This window comes from Salvelinus fontinalis, chromosome 19 (genome assembly GCF_029448725.1).
Source record: "Salvelinus fontinalis isolate EN_2023a chromosome 19, ASM2944872v1, whole genome shotgun sequence".
In the NCBI taxonomy this organism is placed as follows: domain Eukaryota; kingdom Metazoa; phylum Chordata; class Actinopteri; order Salmoniformes; family Salmonidae; genus Salvelinus; species Salvelinus fontinalis.
The window spans coordinates 10,338,567-10,351,578 of record NC_074683.1 but is presented as its reverse complement, the minus strand read 5'-3'; the positions used below and the strand labels follow the sequence as shown (position 1 = coordinate 10,351,578).

Sequence of the window (13,012 nt, the reverse complement as noted above, 5' to 3'; positions counted from 1 at the left end):
ATTGTCAATCAGTGTTGCTTCCTAAGTGGACAGTTTGATTTCACAGAAGTGTGATTGACTTGGAGTTACATTGTGTTGTTTAAGTGTTCCCTTTATTTTTTTGAGCAGTGTATAAAACATAAAGTGGATAGCAGAGAAAATGCCTTCCGTTTACCCTTACTCCAAGGCAGTGGACATTTTAGCATGTAAATCTTGGTGGGGCAAAAAAAAGATAAAAAGTGTGATGCATTCCAGCAAAGCCACTATACAACACTAACCAATACATTAATTGCACTATAACGGTGACAAACGGTGCCCATAAACTGTTAGGGCTGACATAAAGCTGTCCCAACAGCAGTTCCAACATCTTACCTCTGCTACCTACACCTGGCTATCAGCGGAACCCTGTCTGGCAGTGAAACAGTTCATTCAACCTCATTTCCTGCCTTTAAAATAAACATAGCTGATATGGCTGTTTTGCTTAAACAAATGTGGTTTCTATTGACAATTGAGATGTACAAACTATGGCATAAGGGGACGATAAAAGGCCATCCGAAATGTTGATTAAGACATTAATGAGCGAGCGACGGCGTACGTAGTCAATGTAACTATTTGTTAAGAACCTTTGAAATGTACAGCGACAGAATTCAGAACATGGACCCTTCTTACATAGGTCTCCCTGTACACCAAGTCAGAACCGTTGGATAAATAAAGGGTGCATATAAGCAGACAATGAAAGCTCTTACAAAATTCGATGATTAAATTTCTAAAACAGGTTATTGGCTACATGTGCTCAACCAAGTCAGAACAGTCAGAACAGTAGGCGAAATTAAGAGGGGTAAATAGACCAAATTATTAGGGTGAGTCACATGGTTTACTAACAGCTTACTACACAACATACACTTAGTATTACTTTCTTAGCTACAGTATATATATCGCCCTGGCATATTACATCATTTATGCAGCAGCATACAATACATTTTTGGACTCACCTTGTTGTGATGTGCTCACTTGAACAGGAAGGTGGCACGGTGGTCATTCGTGGGCACATTTTGTCATCAAAGTCTGGCATTCTCTGGTTTTATGGTGCTTTCAAGACAACTGGGAACTCTGGGAGAAAAAAACAAGGTCTAATCATGATGGTGCCATTGATCTTCAGGTTGTAGCTCTAGAAAGTGGCCCGAGTTCCCGATATACAATTCCTAGTTGGATGATATTTGATGAATATTTTTTATTTTATATTTTATATTCTTCAAATAGTCACCCTTTGCCTTGATGACAGCTTTTCACACTCATGGCATTCTCTCAACCAGCTTCACCTGGAATGCTTTTCCAACAGTCTTGAAGGAGTTCCCACATGTGCTGAGCACTTGTTTTCCTTCACTCTGCGGTCCGACTCATCCTAAACCATCTCAATTTGGTTGAGGTTGGAGGATTGTGGAGGCCAGGTCATCTGATGCAGCACTCCATCACTCTCCTTCTTGGTAAAATAGCCCTTACACAGCTTGGAGGTGTGTTGGGTCATTGTCCTGTTGAAAAACAAATGACAGTCCCACTAAGCCCAAACCAGATGGGATGTTGTATCGCTGCAGAATGCTGTGGTACTGTAGCTATGCTGGTTAAGTGTGCCTTGAATAAATCACCAACAGTGTCACCAGCAAAGCACCATCACACCTCCTCCCATGTTTTACGGTGGGAACCACACATGCGGAGGAGATAATCTATTCACCCACACTGCGTCTCACAAAGACACAGCAGTTGGAACCAAAAATCTCACATTTGGACTCCAGACCAAAGGACACATTTCCACCGGTCTATGTCCATTGCTCATGTTTCTTGGCTCAAGCAAGTATCTTCTTCTTATTGGTGTCCTTTAGTAGTGGTTTCTTTGCAGCATTTCGACCATGAAGGCCTCATTCACAGTCTCCTCTGAACAGTAGATGTTGAGATGTGTCTGTTACTTGAACTCATTGAGGCTTTTATTTGGGCTGCAATTTCTGAGGCTGGTAATTCTAATGAATTTATCCTCTGCAGCAGAGGTAACTCTGGGTCTTCCATTCCTGTGGCGGTACTCATGAGAGCCAGTTTCATCATAGCGCTTGATGGTTTTTGCGACTGCACTTGAAGAAACTTTCAAAGTCCTTGAAATGTTCAGCATTGACTGACCTTCCTGCCTTAAAGTAATGATGGACTGTTGTTTCTCTTTGCTTATTTGAGATGTTCTTGCCATAATATGGACTTTGTCTTTTACCAAATAGGGCTGTCTTCTGTATACCCCCCCTACCTTGTCACAACACAACTGATTAGCTCAAACGCATTAAGAAGGAAAGAAATTCTACAAATCCTTCTCATCTTCGCGCTCTCTCTTTCAAACTGAACAGGACATCAGTAGGCCTACTCCGCACATACAGATATTGAATTTGTTGGACAAATCAACAAAAAAATTAGGAAGAAGCCTTTAACTCACCTCATAAAATGCCACCGTACACACCACAGCCATTGGTTAGGCAGCACAAAAGGCTTTAGGCCTACACCATCAAGAGCAGGGCAGGCCATGGATCATAATTGGGATAGCCTATCCATTGCAGTGTATAATGCAGTATAGCCTAATTTTACATTGTATCACATCCGGCCGTGAATTGGAAGTCCCATAGTGCGGCGCACAATTGGCCCGGCGTCGCCTGGGTAGGCCGTCATTGTAAATAAGAATTTGTTTTTAACTGACTTGCCTAGTTAAATAAAGGTTTAAAAAATTGAGGGCACACTTGATATTGCACGCCCATCAGAGAATCAGGGATGAGGGGCAGCATGGAGCACACATCGAGATATAATAAGTAACTAATTCTCAAACACTGAGCAATATGACATTTAATCGATTACAAATTACATGACTGAAATTGAAAAAGCATGACCCTCCCTCATTTTCCTCCGGGTAACAACATTTCAACTGCTCCCTGAGCTTTGGATTTGTACAATATTTGTGACCGACCGGCTCGATTCGTTCTTTTGTAGCAAAAATGTGTTTTTACATTGGATTAAAGTAGAGACTCGGAGCTGTTAAATTGTATATCATACAGTTGAGGAACTATGGGAAAGTAATTCTGCTTTGAAAGTTGCTAAACTTGTAACCCCACTTTTGAGAAAATGGCCCTTGAATGTTTTGGTACACCTCTCCTTTGTCTACTTTTTTTATTTAACCTTTATTTAACTAGGCAAGTCAGTTAAGATCAAATTCTTATTTACAATGACAGCCTAGGAACAGTGGGTTAACTGCCTTGTTCAGGGGCAGAACGACAGATTTTTACCTTGTCAGCTTGGGGATTTGATCTAGCAACCTTCGGTTACTGGCCCAACGCTCTAACAACTAGGCTACCTGCCGCCCCGTCTACACCCATTCAGCATCGTTCACACCCTCTTAAGTTTTAGCCCCACCCATCTCTTTAAGGATTCACATGCGAGGCTGTGTGCTAAATAGAGTGAGTACGGTAGTGTAATAAACAACCAAAGATTTCAAGACTAAAGGCTGGTTTATAGTACATCTATCAACATTTCTGTATATAGTTGTCGCAGTGACATCATGATCATTTTTTATTGTCGTCCGACATTGAACTTGTTGCTGTTATTTTGAAAAAGTATAAACACAAAAACGACAAGCTGCATGGCATCAGCAGCCTGGGTGGTCCAAAATAGCATAACTGGTGTATTTTAACACCAATAAACCCATCTGTTTAAAAATGAATTTAGTATACTGTATGTCAATCTAGCAAACCTTTCTAAACAATGTTTTGGATTGTTTCTAGCTTGTTAGCTAGCTAGCTAACGTTCAGTTAGTTAAGTTCAAATAATGACCATATCATATAGCTGACAACGTCTTTTTACTTTAGTTAATTTTGTATTCGTTATTACAGGAAAATAAACTCACAACAAGATCATTATTTACAATTTAATGGCGAGCTAATTACAGAAAATATCTTACGTTTGGAGTGTGACACATTATCTCTACACATTATCGTCTCTGGTAAACACACACTATATAAAATAAAATCTATGTTTATTTGTCACATGCACAGGAAAGAGAAGGTGTAAACAGTACAGTGAATTGGTTACTTGCATAGTGGAGTATTTTGTTTAGACATGTAGAGTAGGGTATTTGATACACTGCCAAGTATTTGATACACTGCCGATTTTGCAGGTTTTCCTACTTACAAAGCATGTAGAGGTCTGTAATTTTTATCATAGGTACACTTCAACTGTGAGAGACGGAATCTAAAACAAAAATCCATTTGCATTTTATTGCATGACAAGTATTTGATCACCTACCAACCAGTAAGAATTCCGGCTCTCACAGACCTGTTAGTTTTTCTTTAAGAAGCCCTCCTGTTCTCCACTCATTACCTGTATTAACTGCACCTGTTTGAACTCGTTACCTGTATAAAAGACAACTGTCCACACACTCAATCAAACAGACTCCAACCTCTCCACAATGGCCAAGACCAGAGAGCTGTGTAAGGACATCAGGGATAAATTGTAGACCTGCACAAGGCTGGGATGGGCTACAGGACAATAGGAAAGCAGCCTGGTGAGTATGCAACAACTGTTGGCGCAATTATTAGAAAATGGAAGAAGTTCAAGATGACGGTCGGCTCCATGCAAGATCTCACCTCGTGGGGCATCAATGATCATGAGGAAGGTGAGGGATCAGCACAGAACTACACGGCAGGACCTGGTCAATGACCTGAAGAGAGCTGGGACCACAGTCTCAAAGAAAACCATTAATAACACACTACGCTGTCATGGATAAAAATCCTGCAGCACACGCAAAGTCCCCCTGCTCAAGCCAGCGCATGTCCAGGCCCGTCTGAAGTTTGCCAATGACCATCTGGATGAACCAGAGGAGGAATGGGAGAAGGTCTTGTGGTCTGATGAGACAAAAATAAAGCTTTTTGGTCTAAACTCCACTCGCCGTGTTTGGAGGAAGAAGAAGGATGAGTACAACCCCAAGAACACCATCCCAACCGTGAAGCATGGAGGTGGAAACATCATTCTTTGGGGATGTTTTTTTGCAAAGGGGACATGACGACTGCACCGTATTGACGGGAGGATGGATGGGGCCATGTATCGCGAGATCTTGGCCAACGACCTCCTTTCCTCAGTAAGAGCATTGAAGATGGGTCGTGGCTGGGTCTTCCAGCATGACAACGACCTGAAACACACAGTCAGGGCAACTAAGCAGCATCTCAAGGTCCTGGAGTGGCCTAGCCAGTCTCCAGACCCGAACCCAATAGAAAATCTTTGGAGGGAGCTAAAGGCCGTATTGCCATGCGACAGACTTGGTTAATGTGCAAGACACATGAAAACTATGATCTCATTAGAAAACTAAAATCACATTCCTATCTTAACAAAAACAGTTTAATTGTTCTTTATTTTTCATACACAACGGAAAGGATGTAAACCTGACATACACAGTGTGAAAGCTCTTCAAGTTACAGTATTTTCATTATACAGTTTTTTAATGGCATCACAAAATGAAAAACAATATGACATGATTATTCTTTAGATACCCACTGACCATTCCTAACATTCCTATCTTAGAAAAATTTGTTCCAATATTCACTTTTTGAGCGGGTAACAGTCTCTCTAGACAAAGGCATTCCTTTGGTTGATACTGAAGAGCAGGCGAGGATTCTCTGCTGCATAAGATTTACGATTGGCGTGAGGTGTCATAAAACCGGCCCAGTATGGCTATCTTTCAGCCATTTGCCAAGCTGATCTGAGGCCTTGGATCCTCGACCAGGAGAGTCATGACACTTGCATTGAAGTACCCGGTCACTAGGAGCACTGCTTCTGGATGAGCATTTTCTTGTTTGCTAATGGCCGTATACAGCTCGTTTAGTGCGGTTTTAGTTCATAAAGTTAATTTCTATGCCACATTTTTTGCAGTTTTACTTTAGTGCCTTATTGCGAACAGGATGCATGTTTTGGAATATTTTATTCTGTACACGCGTCCTTCTTTTCACTCTGTCATTTAGGTTAGTATTGTGGAGTAACTACAATGTCGTTGATATATCCTCAGTTTTCTCTTATCACAGCCATTAAACTGTGTAACTGTTTTAAAGTCACCATTGGCCTCATGGTTAAATCTCTGAGCGTTTTCCTTCCTCTCTGGCAACTGAGTATGGAAGGACGCCTGTATCTTTGTAGTGACTGGGTATATTGATACATCTTCCAAAGTGTAATTAATAACTTCACCATGCTCAAAGGGATATATAATGTCTGCCTTTTCTTTTTTGTACCCTACTAATAGGTGCCCTACTTTGCTAGGCATTGGAAAAACTCCCTGGTCTTTGTGGTTGAATCTGTGTTTGAAATTCACTGCTCGACTGAGGGACCTTACAGATAAATGTATGTGTGAGGTTCAGAAATTAGGTAGTCATTCAAAACTCATGTTAAGCTATTGTTGCACACGGAGTGAGTCCATGCAACTTATTATGTGACTTGTTAAACACATTTTACACTTGAGCTGATTTAGGCTTGCCATAAAAAAGGGGTTGAATACTTATTGACTCAAGACATTTCAGCTTTTTAGTAAACATTTCTAAAAACATAATTCCACTTTGACATGATGGGGTATTATGTGTAAGCCAGTGACATTTAATCCATTTTAAATTCAGTCTGTAACACAACAAAATGTTGGAAAAGTCAAGGGGTGTGAATACTTTCCAAAAGCACTGTAGGTAGAGTAAATGCGAGACTCTTCTGTGTATTGTTGCATTGAAAGAAGCATAAGCTCAAATATCCACAATCCATGGATGCCAAGGGAAGCCAGGCCCCCCCCCCCCAAAAAAAGTATTACATTTTTTTTTTTAAATTGGGCTTTCATTAAAAAAAATCTATTCACAAGAGGCTGTATGTATCTCACTGGAGAAAGCATTAGATCGAACGAAACAGCGCCCCTCTGTCTCAGTATGTGTAGCGTGTCTATCTGATGCTGTCTGGTCAGAAAGTGTATGACATTGTTGCCGCCCATAGCATTGAATGCAAGGGAAGCCAGCGAGCATTTGGCCTCACTTGATAAAAATATATAAAATAATAGCCAATCAGCATTGAGCTAAACTACGTGAGCTCAGCTGTGTGTGGTCCTGGCGCACCAAAAAAAAGTGTCAAGGGAAGCCAGTTTGGATTTGGTTTAAGACCAATCACATCACAAGCCAAACGTCATTATTGACAGAAAAACATGGAATTGTTGCATCTTGTTGTGTTGTTGTCCTCTGGTGGCTAGCTAGCTAACTAAAATCATCCCTTTCCTCCACCGTTGGAGATAGAGACTTGTGGTTTTACTTAATTCTTCGTACTGCCTATGATTATAATGGTGATTCTGATCCAACCATTAATTCATACATTGTGCCCCTGGCCTGAGAAGATGGAAGTTCAACATGTAGCTAGATGTAGTAGGCTAATGTTAACTAGTTGGCCTGGCGTATCATTGACCATGAAAGGAAGTTAGGCTAGTGAGCAAGTATTTTAGCCTGGTAGCTTAGGACAACAAAAACTATACGTGTGTACTGTATGACAGAGTCATAGACCGTTTAGGCAACATGAAAGAGGAGGATGGCATTGTGTTTCTCTGTAAGTAGGGTGAGTCAACATGTTTTTTCTACTTGCATGCACGCACGCACGCGCACACACACAACACACACACAAAAATCAGTACCATGGACAGCCATATCATATTTAGCTTACGTTGATTGGACTGAATAGTTTTTGGTATCTTTAAGTCGTCACTGTATTAGACTAAGCAGAGGTGATTTGATGATGTTGAAATGTTGAAGTTGAAATGGTGCTGGAGTAGTGGAGGCAGCTCCTGTTTTCTTTGCAACTTGCCGTAACTCTAACTCAATAGCTGTTTAGTAGTCCGAAAATGTTGGAAACATTAACTTGCTTGACCATGCTGTAGGTCATGTAACTGTTTGTTACATGCAATATGTTTTGTGGACTTCACAGGATAAATGTTGCTCTCTGGTTTTGTAATGAAACAAATGTGTATTATTAGAATTTATTCTGCCACTGCGTCTTCTTATTGTCTCGGCATTAGGCCTATATATCACGGTGTTAAGTTATAGGAACTAACAGATTATAGAGCACACAACGCAGTTATCACAACACACAGGTTTTAATATGGCTTTTTTTCTGGATTGGCTTCCCTGGTGATTTTACCCACGCACCGCTACTGCCTCAGTCAAAGACAATCATTGCTGCAAAGTCTACATACGGACCATTTTCTATTGTTGAATCAGTGTCACGAACGTTAGAATGATTGTCGGACCAAAGTGCAGCGTGGTATGGTTCCATCATCTTTTATTAGAAGTGAAACACACAGAAAACAATAAAGCGCAAAACGAAACGTGAAGCTAATGTAGTGCTCGCAGGCAACTAGACATAGACAAGATCCCACAAAAACCCAGTGGGAATAGGCTGCCTAAATATGATCCCCAATCAGAGACAACGATAGGCAGCTGCCTCTGATTGGGAACCATACCAGGCCAACATAGAAATAAAAAAACTAGAGTACCCACCCTAGTCACACCCCGACCTAACCAAATTAGAGAATAAAAGGCTCTCTAAGGTCAGGGTTTGACAGTCAGTGTGTTCTTAGTCATGTGCTGTATTCATTTATTGATTATTACTAAAACCTCATATTACTAATGATTTTTCATTTAACTTGACGGTAACAATGCTTATGCCTCTCAGTTACACTGCAGGAAAATGTATTCCTTCATTAATTAAATAGATTTCATGAAACCCTTTTTACATCAGAAGTTGTCACACAGTGCTTTACAGTAACCCAGCCTAGACCCCAAAGAGCACAGCAGAGGTGAGAGCACAATGGCCAGGAAAAACTGCCTAGAAGGAAACTCATTGCATTTAATCAAACCCTTAAGCAATAGGAATGGTGAATAACGATTCTAGCATTCTGTCAACCTATAATACAAAGTCAATCCTCATTGGTCTGACCAGTCACACATTTGTTTTGGAAAACTCCTCTGGGATGTGTGAAGGATGTGCCAAAAGAACATATAACAGTCTGTCTTCCTCTGCAATTTATATAATATATATTAAAAGTTTAGCTATTCATGCCAAATACTCTATTACCTTAAAGTTGTGAGCTCATCTGATTGCTATTCTACTGTACGGTACACAAGGAGGGACAGATTGCAGCTTGCAGCTATTCTACTGTACTTCTACAATGGCTCTGCATGATGACTGGTGTCCCAACGCACACAGAGCTGTATCACATTAACACACACACACACCTGCAGCACCTGACACCGGTCAAGTCGGTCTGATTCCCAACCATTTCCTCCCATCTCCTCTCAGTAGCCAACTATTGATTTTCTAATCAATAGCCCCTTTCACAGAATCTGTCCATGTGAAATTGAGTATGTGAGAAGAACAAGAGAATCAGCCTCATATGCCACGGGCTTACAGGCCAGGACACAAGGTGTAAATGGGGGGAATCCCTCTCTGTTACCAATAGGTCATCTCATGAGAGAAATTGACCTGAATTTAATTGAAATGGTGATAACAAGAAGAAAACAAAACACACAATGAGCTGGAGATTCATGATGGAGAAATCTGTTCTGACGGGTTACACTACTGGTTGGGCTGTTGCCCCCTACAGACCTACATACTTTTTTTATGTTGTTTTACAATATATGTCATGGCTCTTTGAAAGAGAATTGCATTTTCCTTCCTTAAGAAGTGAAACACGGCCATAACGGTAAGACTCTGTATGGTCATTATGACAAGAGTAACGACCGCCAACGGAGGTATAAACTGGCTAAGTACATTACCTCTGAGAGAGAGTGGCCATAAGTGGTTAATTAAGAGCTTTTATGTCTCCTCTCCTTGCCATTCGTTTTGGGGCTTAGGTATCGACATGGGAAATACAGCCATCGTTGTGACGGCACTCAAAAGATTGATTTCTACCAAACTAATCCTTCTGAGGTGAAAGTCCTCGGGTACATTCAGGAGCATTCGTTTTTTATCACAACATTTATCTTGAAAGGTTTGACACTTATTTAGCCGAACATAAGTCAGCATCATTTCAATACCCAATGATGACGTTTCTGTAAATTAAATGTAATCCACATACAAGCTGCTGGGGAAGATACTGCAAAATCTGTATGAGTTGGTGGAAAACATACATTTTAAAATATGTTGAAGTGGTGCTCATCTGTAAATCTAATCTACCCAGAAAGCATCTCTCTGGCTGCAGGTGAAGCAGAGGCCAGAATCTCGGCTCACATTTTGCAGTGCCTATGTGTTTAATGCGTAATGCTCATTCACCCGTGTGTGTGTGTGTGTGCGTGTCTCTGCGTGTGTGTGCCTGTTTCTGCCTGTCTGCCTGCACCTCTCTCCCCAGCGGCTGACCTTGCTGCATGTCAACAGTAACCAATGTCTGGACATGCCTACTGAGGAGGACAAGATGGTGCCCACCCTGAGAGACTGCACAGGCAGCCGCTCCCAGCAGTGGCTCCTCCGCAACATGACACTGACGCTCTGATCTGACCCAGGAGTAGGACCTCCACATTCACTCACCACCACACCGGCCAGCCTCGCCCCCACCTAAACTGGCCACTACCTCACCTCGCTCCACCAGGTGTCTTTTGTCATGCACGTGTTCCTGCCTCCTTCAGCACTCGCGGGTGGGGAAGAAGCAGGCAGGCAGCAGCCTGTAGTATTTTACTATGGGGCTTCGGAGGCTCTGCAAGGTCTTTATCTGAGATGCTGCTCCTCCCATTCAGTCAATATTACACAAAGTGGTTGCCTAGAGGTTGACCGGCACACTCTCAGCCAGAGCTCTCTGTATGGTTGAATCATCTGGGCGGGTCTGTAGTGACGGTGACTAACACTTTTACACATGGAGGAAGCTGGAATCAGTGATACTGTATATGTCTGATGGCTCTCAGGGTCGTCATGTGTGAGGTCAGAGTTCAGACTTTAGTACAGCAGAAGCACCAATAGCAGGATAGCATTTCCTAGACAGAGCGTTGTAGTATGCGTCTGTGGGGCCTCATAGACGATCTACTCTGGCTCTGTACATAAGTGTTTTGTTTAAAGTGCAACCCTGCAAGGTTGATTATTCTGTTCTATGATATTGTACACCCCCAATTCATATCTATGTCGGAACCACCTGTAAATCTGAGGATGAAGGGTCTAAGGGTAAGGGTTGTTGTCAGGGCCGGGGACAGTCGTTTCAGGGAGCTAAAAATGAAAAAAGGGCACCCACTGCCCCCCCCCCCCCCCGACCCCCTCTCACCCCAAAAATATGACTTTCCTAATTCAGATCTCGAAATTCATAACATATATTTTTGAGCATAGGCCTATTTATTTCAGCAACACACTCACTCATCACAAATTGTAAGCAAGCTAGTTAGCTACAGTGCCTCCTAAAGACATGATTGACATCGGGAAAAGAGGGATGTTGATTGTTTTAATCTGCTAGTTAGCTACCTCAATATTTTTTTTTACTGATTGTGATTTATCTTCCATGCTCTTAAATAATAACTTCATAATATAATATTTATAATCTAACTCATGATATACACTGAGTGTACAACATATTAGGAACACCTTACTAATATTGAGTTGCACCCCTTTTGCCTCAATTCATCAGGACATGGACTCCACATGGTGCCGAAAGCGTTCCACACGGATGCTGGCCCGTTTTGACTCCAATGCTTCCCACAGTTGTGTCAAGTTGGCTGGATGTCCTTTGGGTGGTGGACCATTCTTGATACACTCAGGAAACTATTGAGCGGGAAAAAAACAGCAGCGTTGCAGTTCTTGACACACTCAAACTGGTGCGCCTGGCACCTACTACCATACCACGTTCAAAGGCACTTAAATATTTTGTCTTGCCCATTCACCCTCTGAATGGCACACATACACAATCCATGTCTCAATTGTCTCCAGGCTTAAAAATCCTTCTTTAACTTGTCTCCTTCCCTTCATCTACACTGATGGTGGATTTAACAAGTGACTTCGATAAGGGATCATAGCTTTCACCTGGATTCACCTGGTCAGTCTATGTCATGGAAAGAGCAGGTGTTCCTAATATTTTCTCCACTCAGTGTATGGCTGGCTGGCTGGTGGTTTGTGTGGATATTTTAGTGTATGGTGGTTAGCCAGATTCTATACTACCTGTGTTCAGTGCTTCATTTGTAAATCTGGAGGTGCCGGAGCAAAAAGTGAGTGCGAGAGAGAGGGGTGAAAAGTGGAGCTCTGATGTACCAGAACTCATGAGAAAAAATCACCTCTATAATAAAGCATTGCATTACGGAAGTCAAGAGAGGACATATTAATAACAATAAAGATTTCCCTCGTTATGTCGCGATCACAACTTATTTATCTCACGATCACTATATAACAAAAGTTGATTTGTCGAGATCACGAGATAATCAGAAGTACCACGCATCACTCATTCATTTGTTCAGATGCACAATCAGTGGCGCCCCCAGAAATTGTTCATAGGGGTGGCCGGATGGGGCCACTGACAATCTTGGGGTGGCACACCAAAACCAAAAGCCATAACTGAATTATAGGAATTCTATTATGCTGTTGTAGTATATAGGCTAGTTGAAAACTATGTCAATATGAGAGTTAAGGAATCACATACTGATATACTTTGGTTTCTTATTTTACAGTTAATGTTACTAATTATCTGATGTGCATAGACTAAAACCGGTACAGTTAACATTTTGAGTTCCACAACAATCCTGTTTTAATGTGTTATGTGTCTGTATATACATGTGTTAGGCGATTCATTGTTCTTCAAATAGGCTAGTTGTCCTTTTCCTTAAAAAGACAAATATACTGCTTTAATTTGAATTAGTACATTGATTGTAAGGAACAAAACATTTACTGGGAACAAGCCTACTCAAGTTTAAAAACACCATACAGACGCCTACAATTATTTTCAATACAGTTCTATTTGGCTGTTGCTATGTCTTGTTATAGACACAAATATATT

General features: G+C 41.4%; 1 protein-coding gene across 3 annotated transcripts in view; it reads left to right on the top strand.

Annotated features, from left to right (window-relative positions):
• LOC129816345 (polypeptide N-acetylgalactosaminyltransferase 13-like) overlaps positions 1-12,368 on the top strand; it is an 80,653-nt gene extending 68,285 nt beyond the window's left edge. For 2 of the 3 annotated variants that reach the window (XM_055870727.1, XM_055870726.1), the window contains exon 13: positions 10,403-10,489. Coding sequence is in view for 1 of the 3 variants with exons in the window: in XM_055870728.1 (XP_055726703.1) it covers positions 10,403-10,543 (141 nt within the window). In the remaining 2 variants the exon portion in view is untranslated. Of the gene's footprint in view, positions 1-10,402 lie in introns of all 3 variants that reach the window. The other variant, XM_055870728.1, reaches the window with a different exon arrangement.
• Positions 12,369-13,012: the final 644 nt, after the last annotated feature.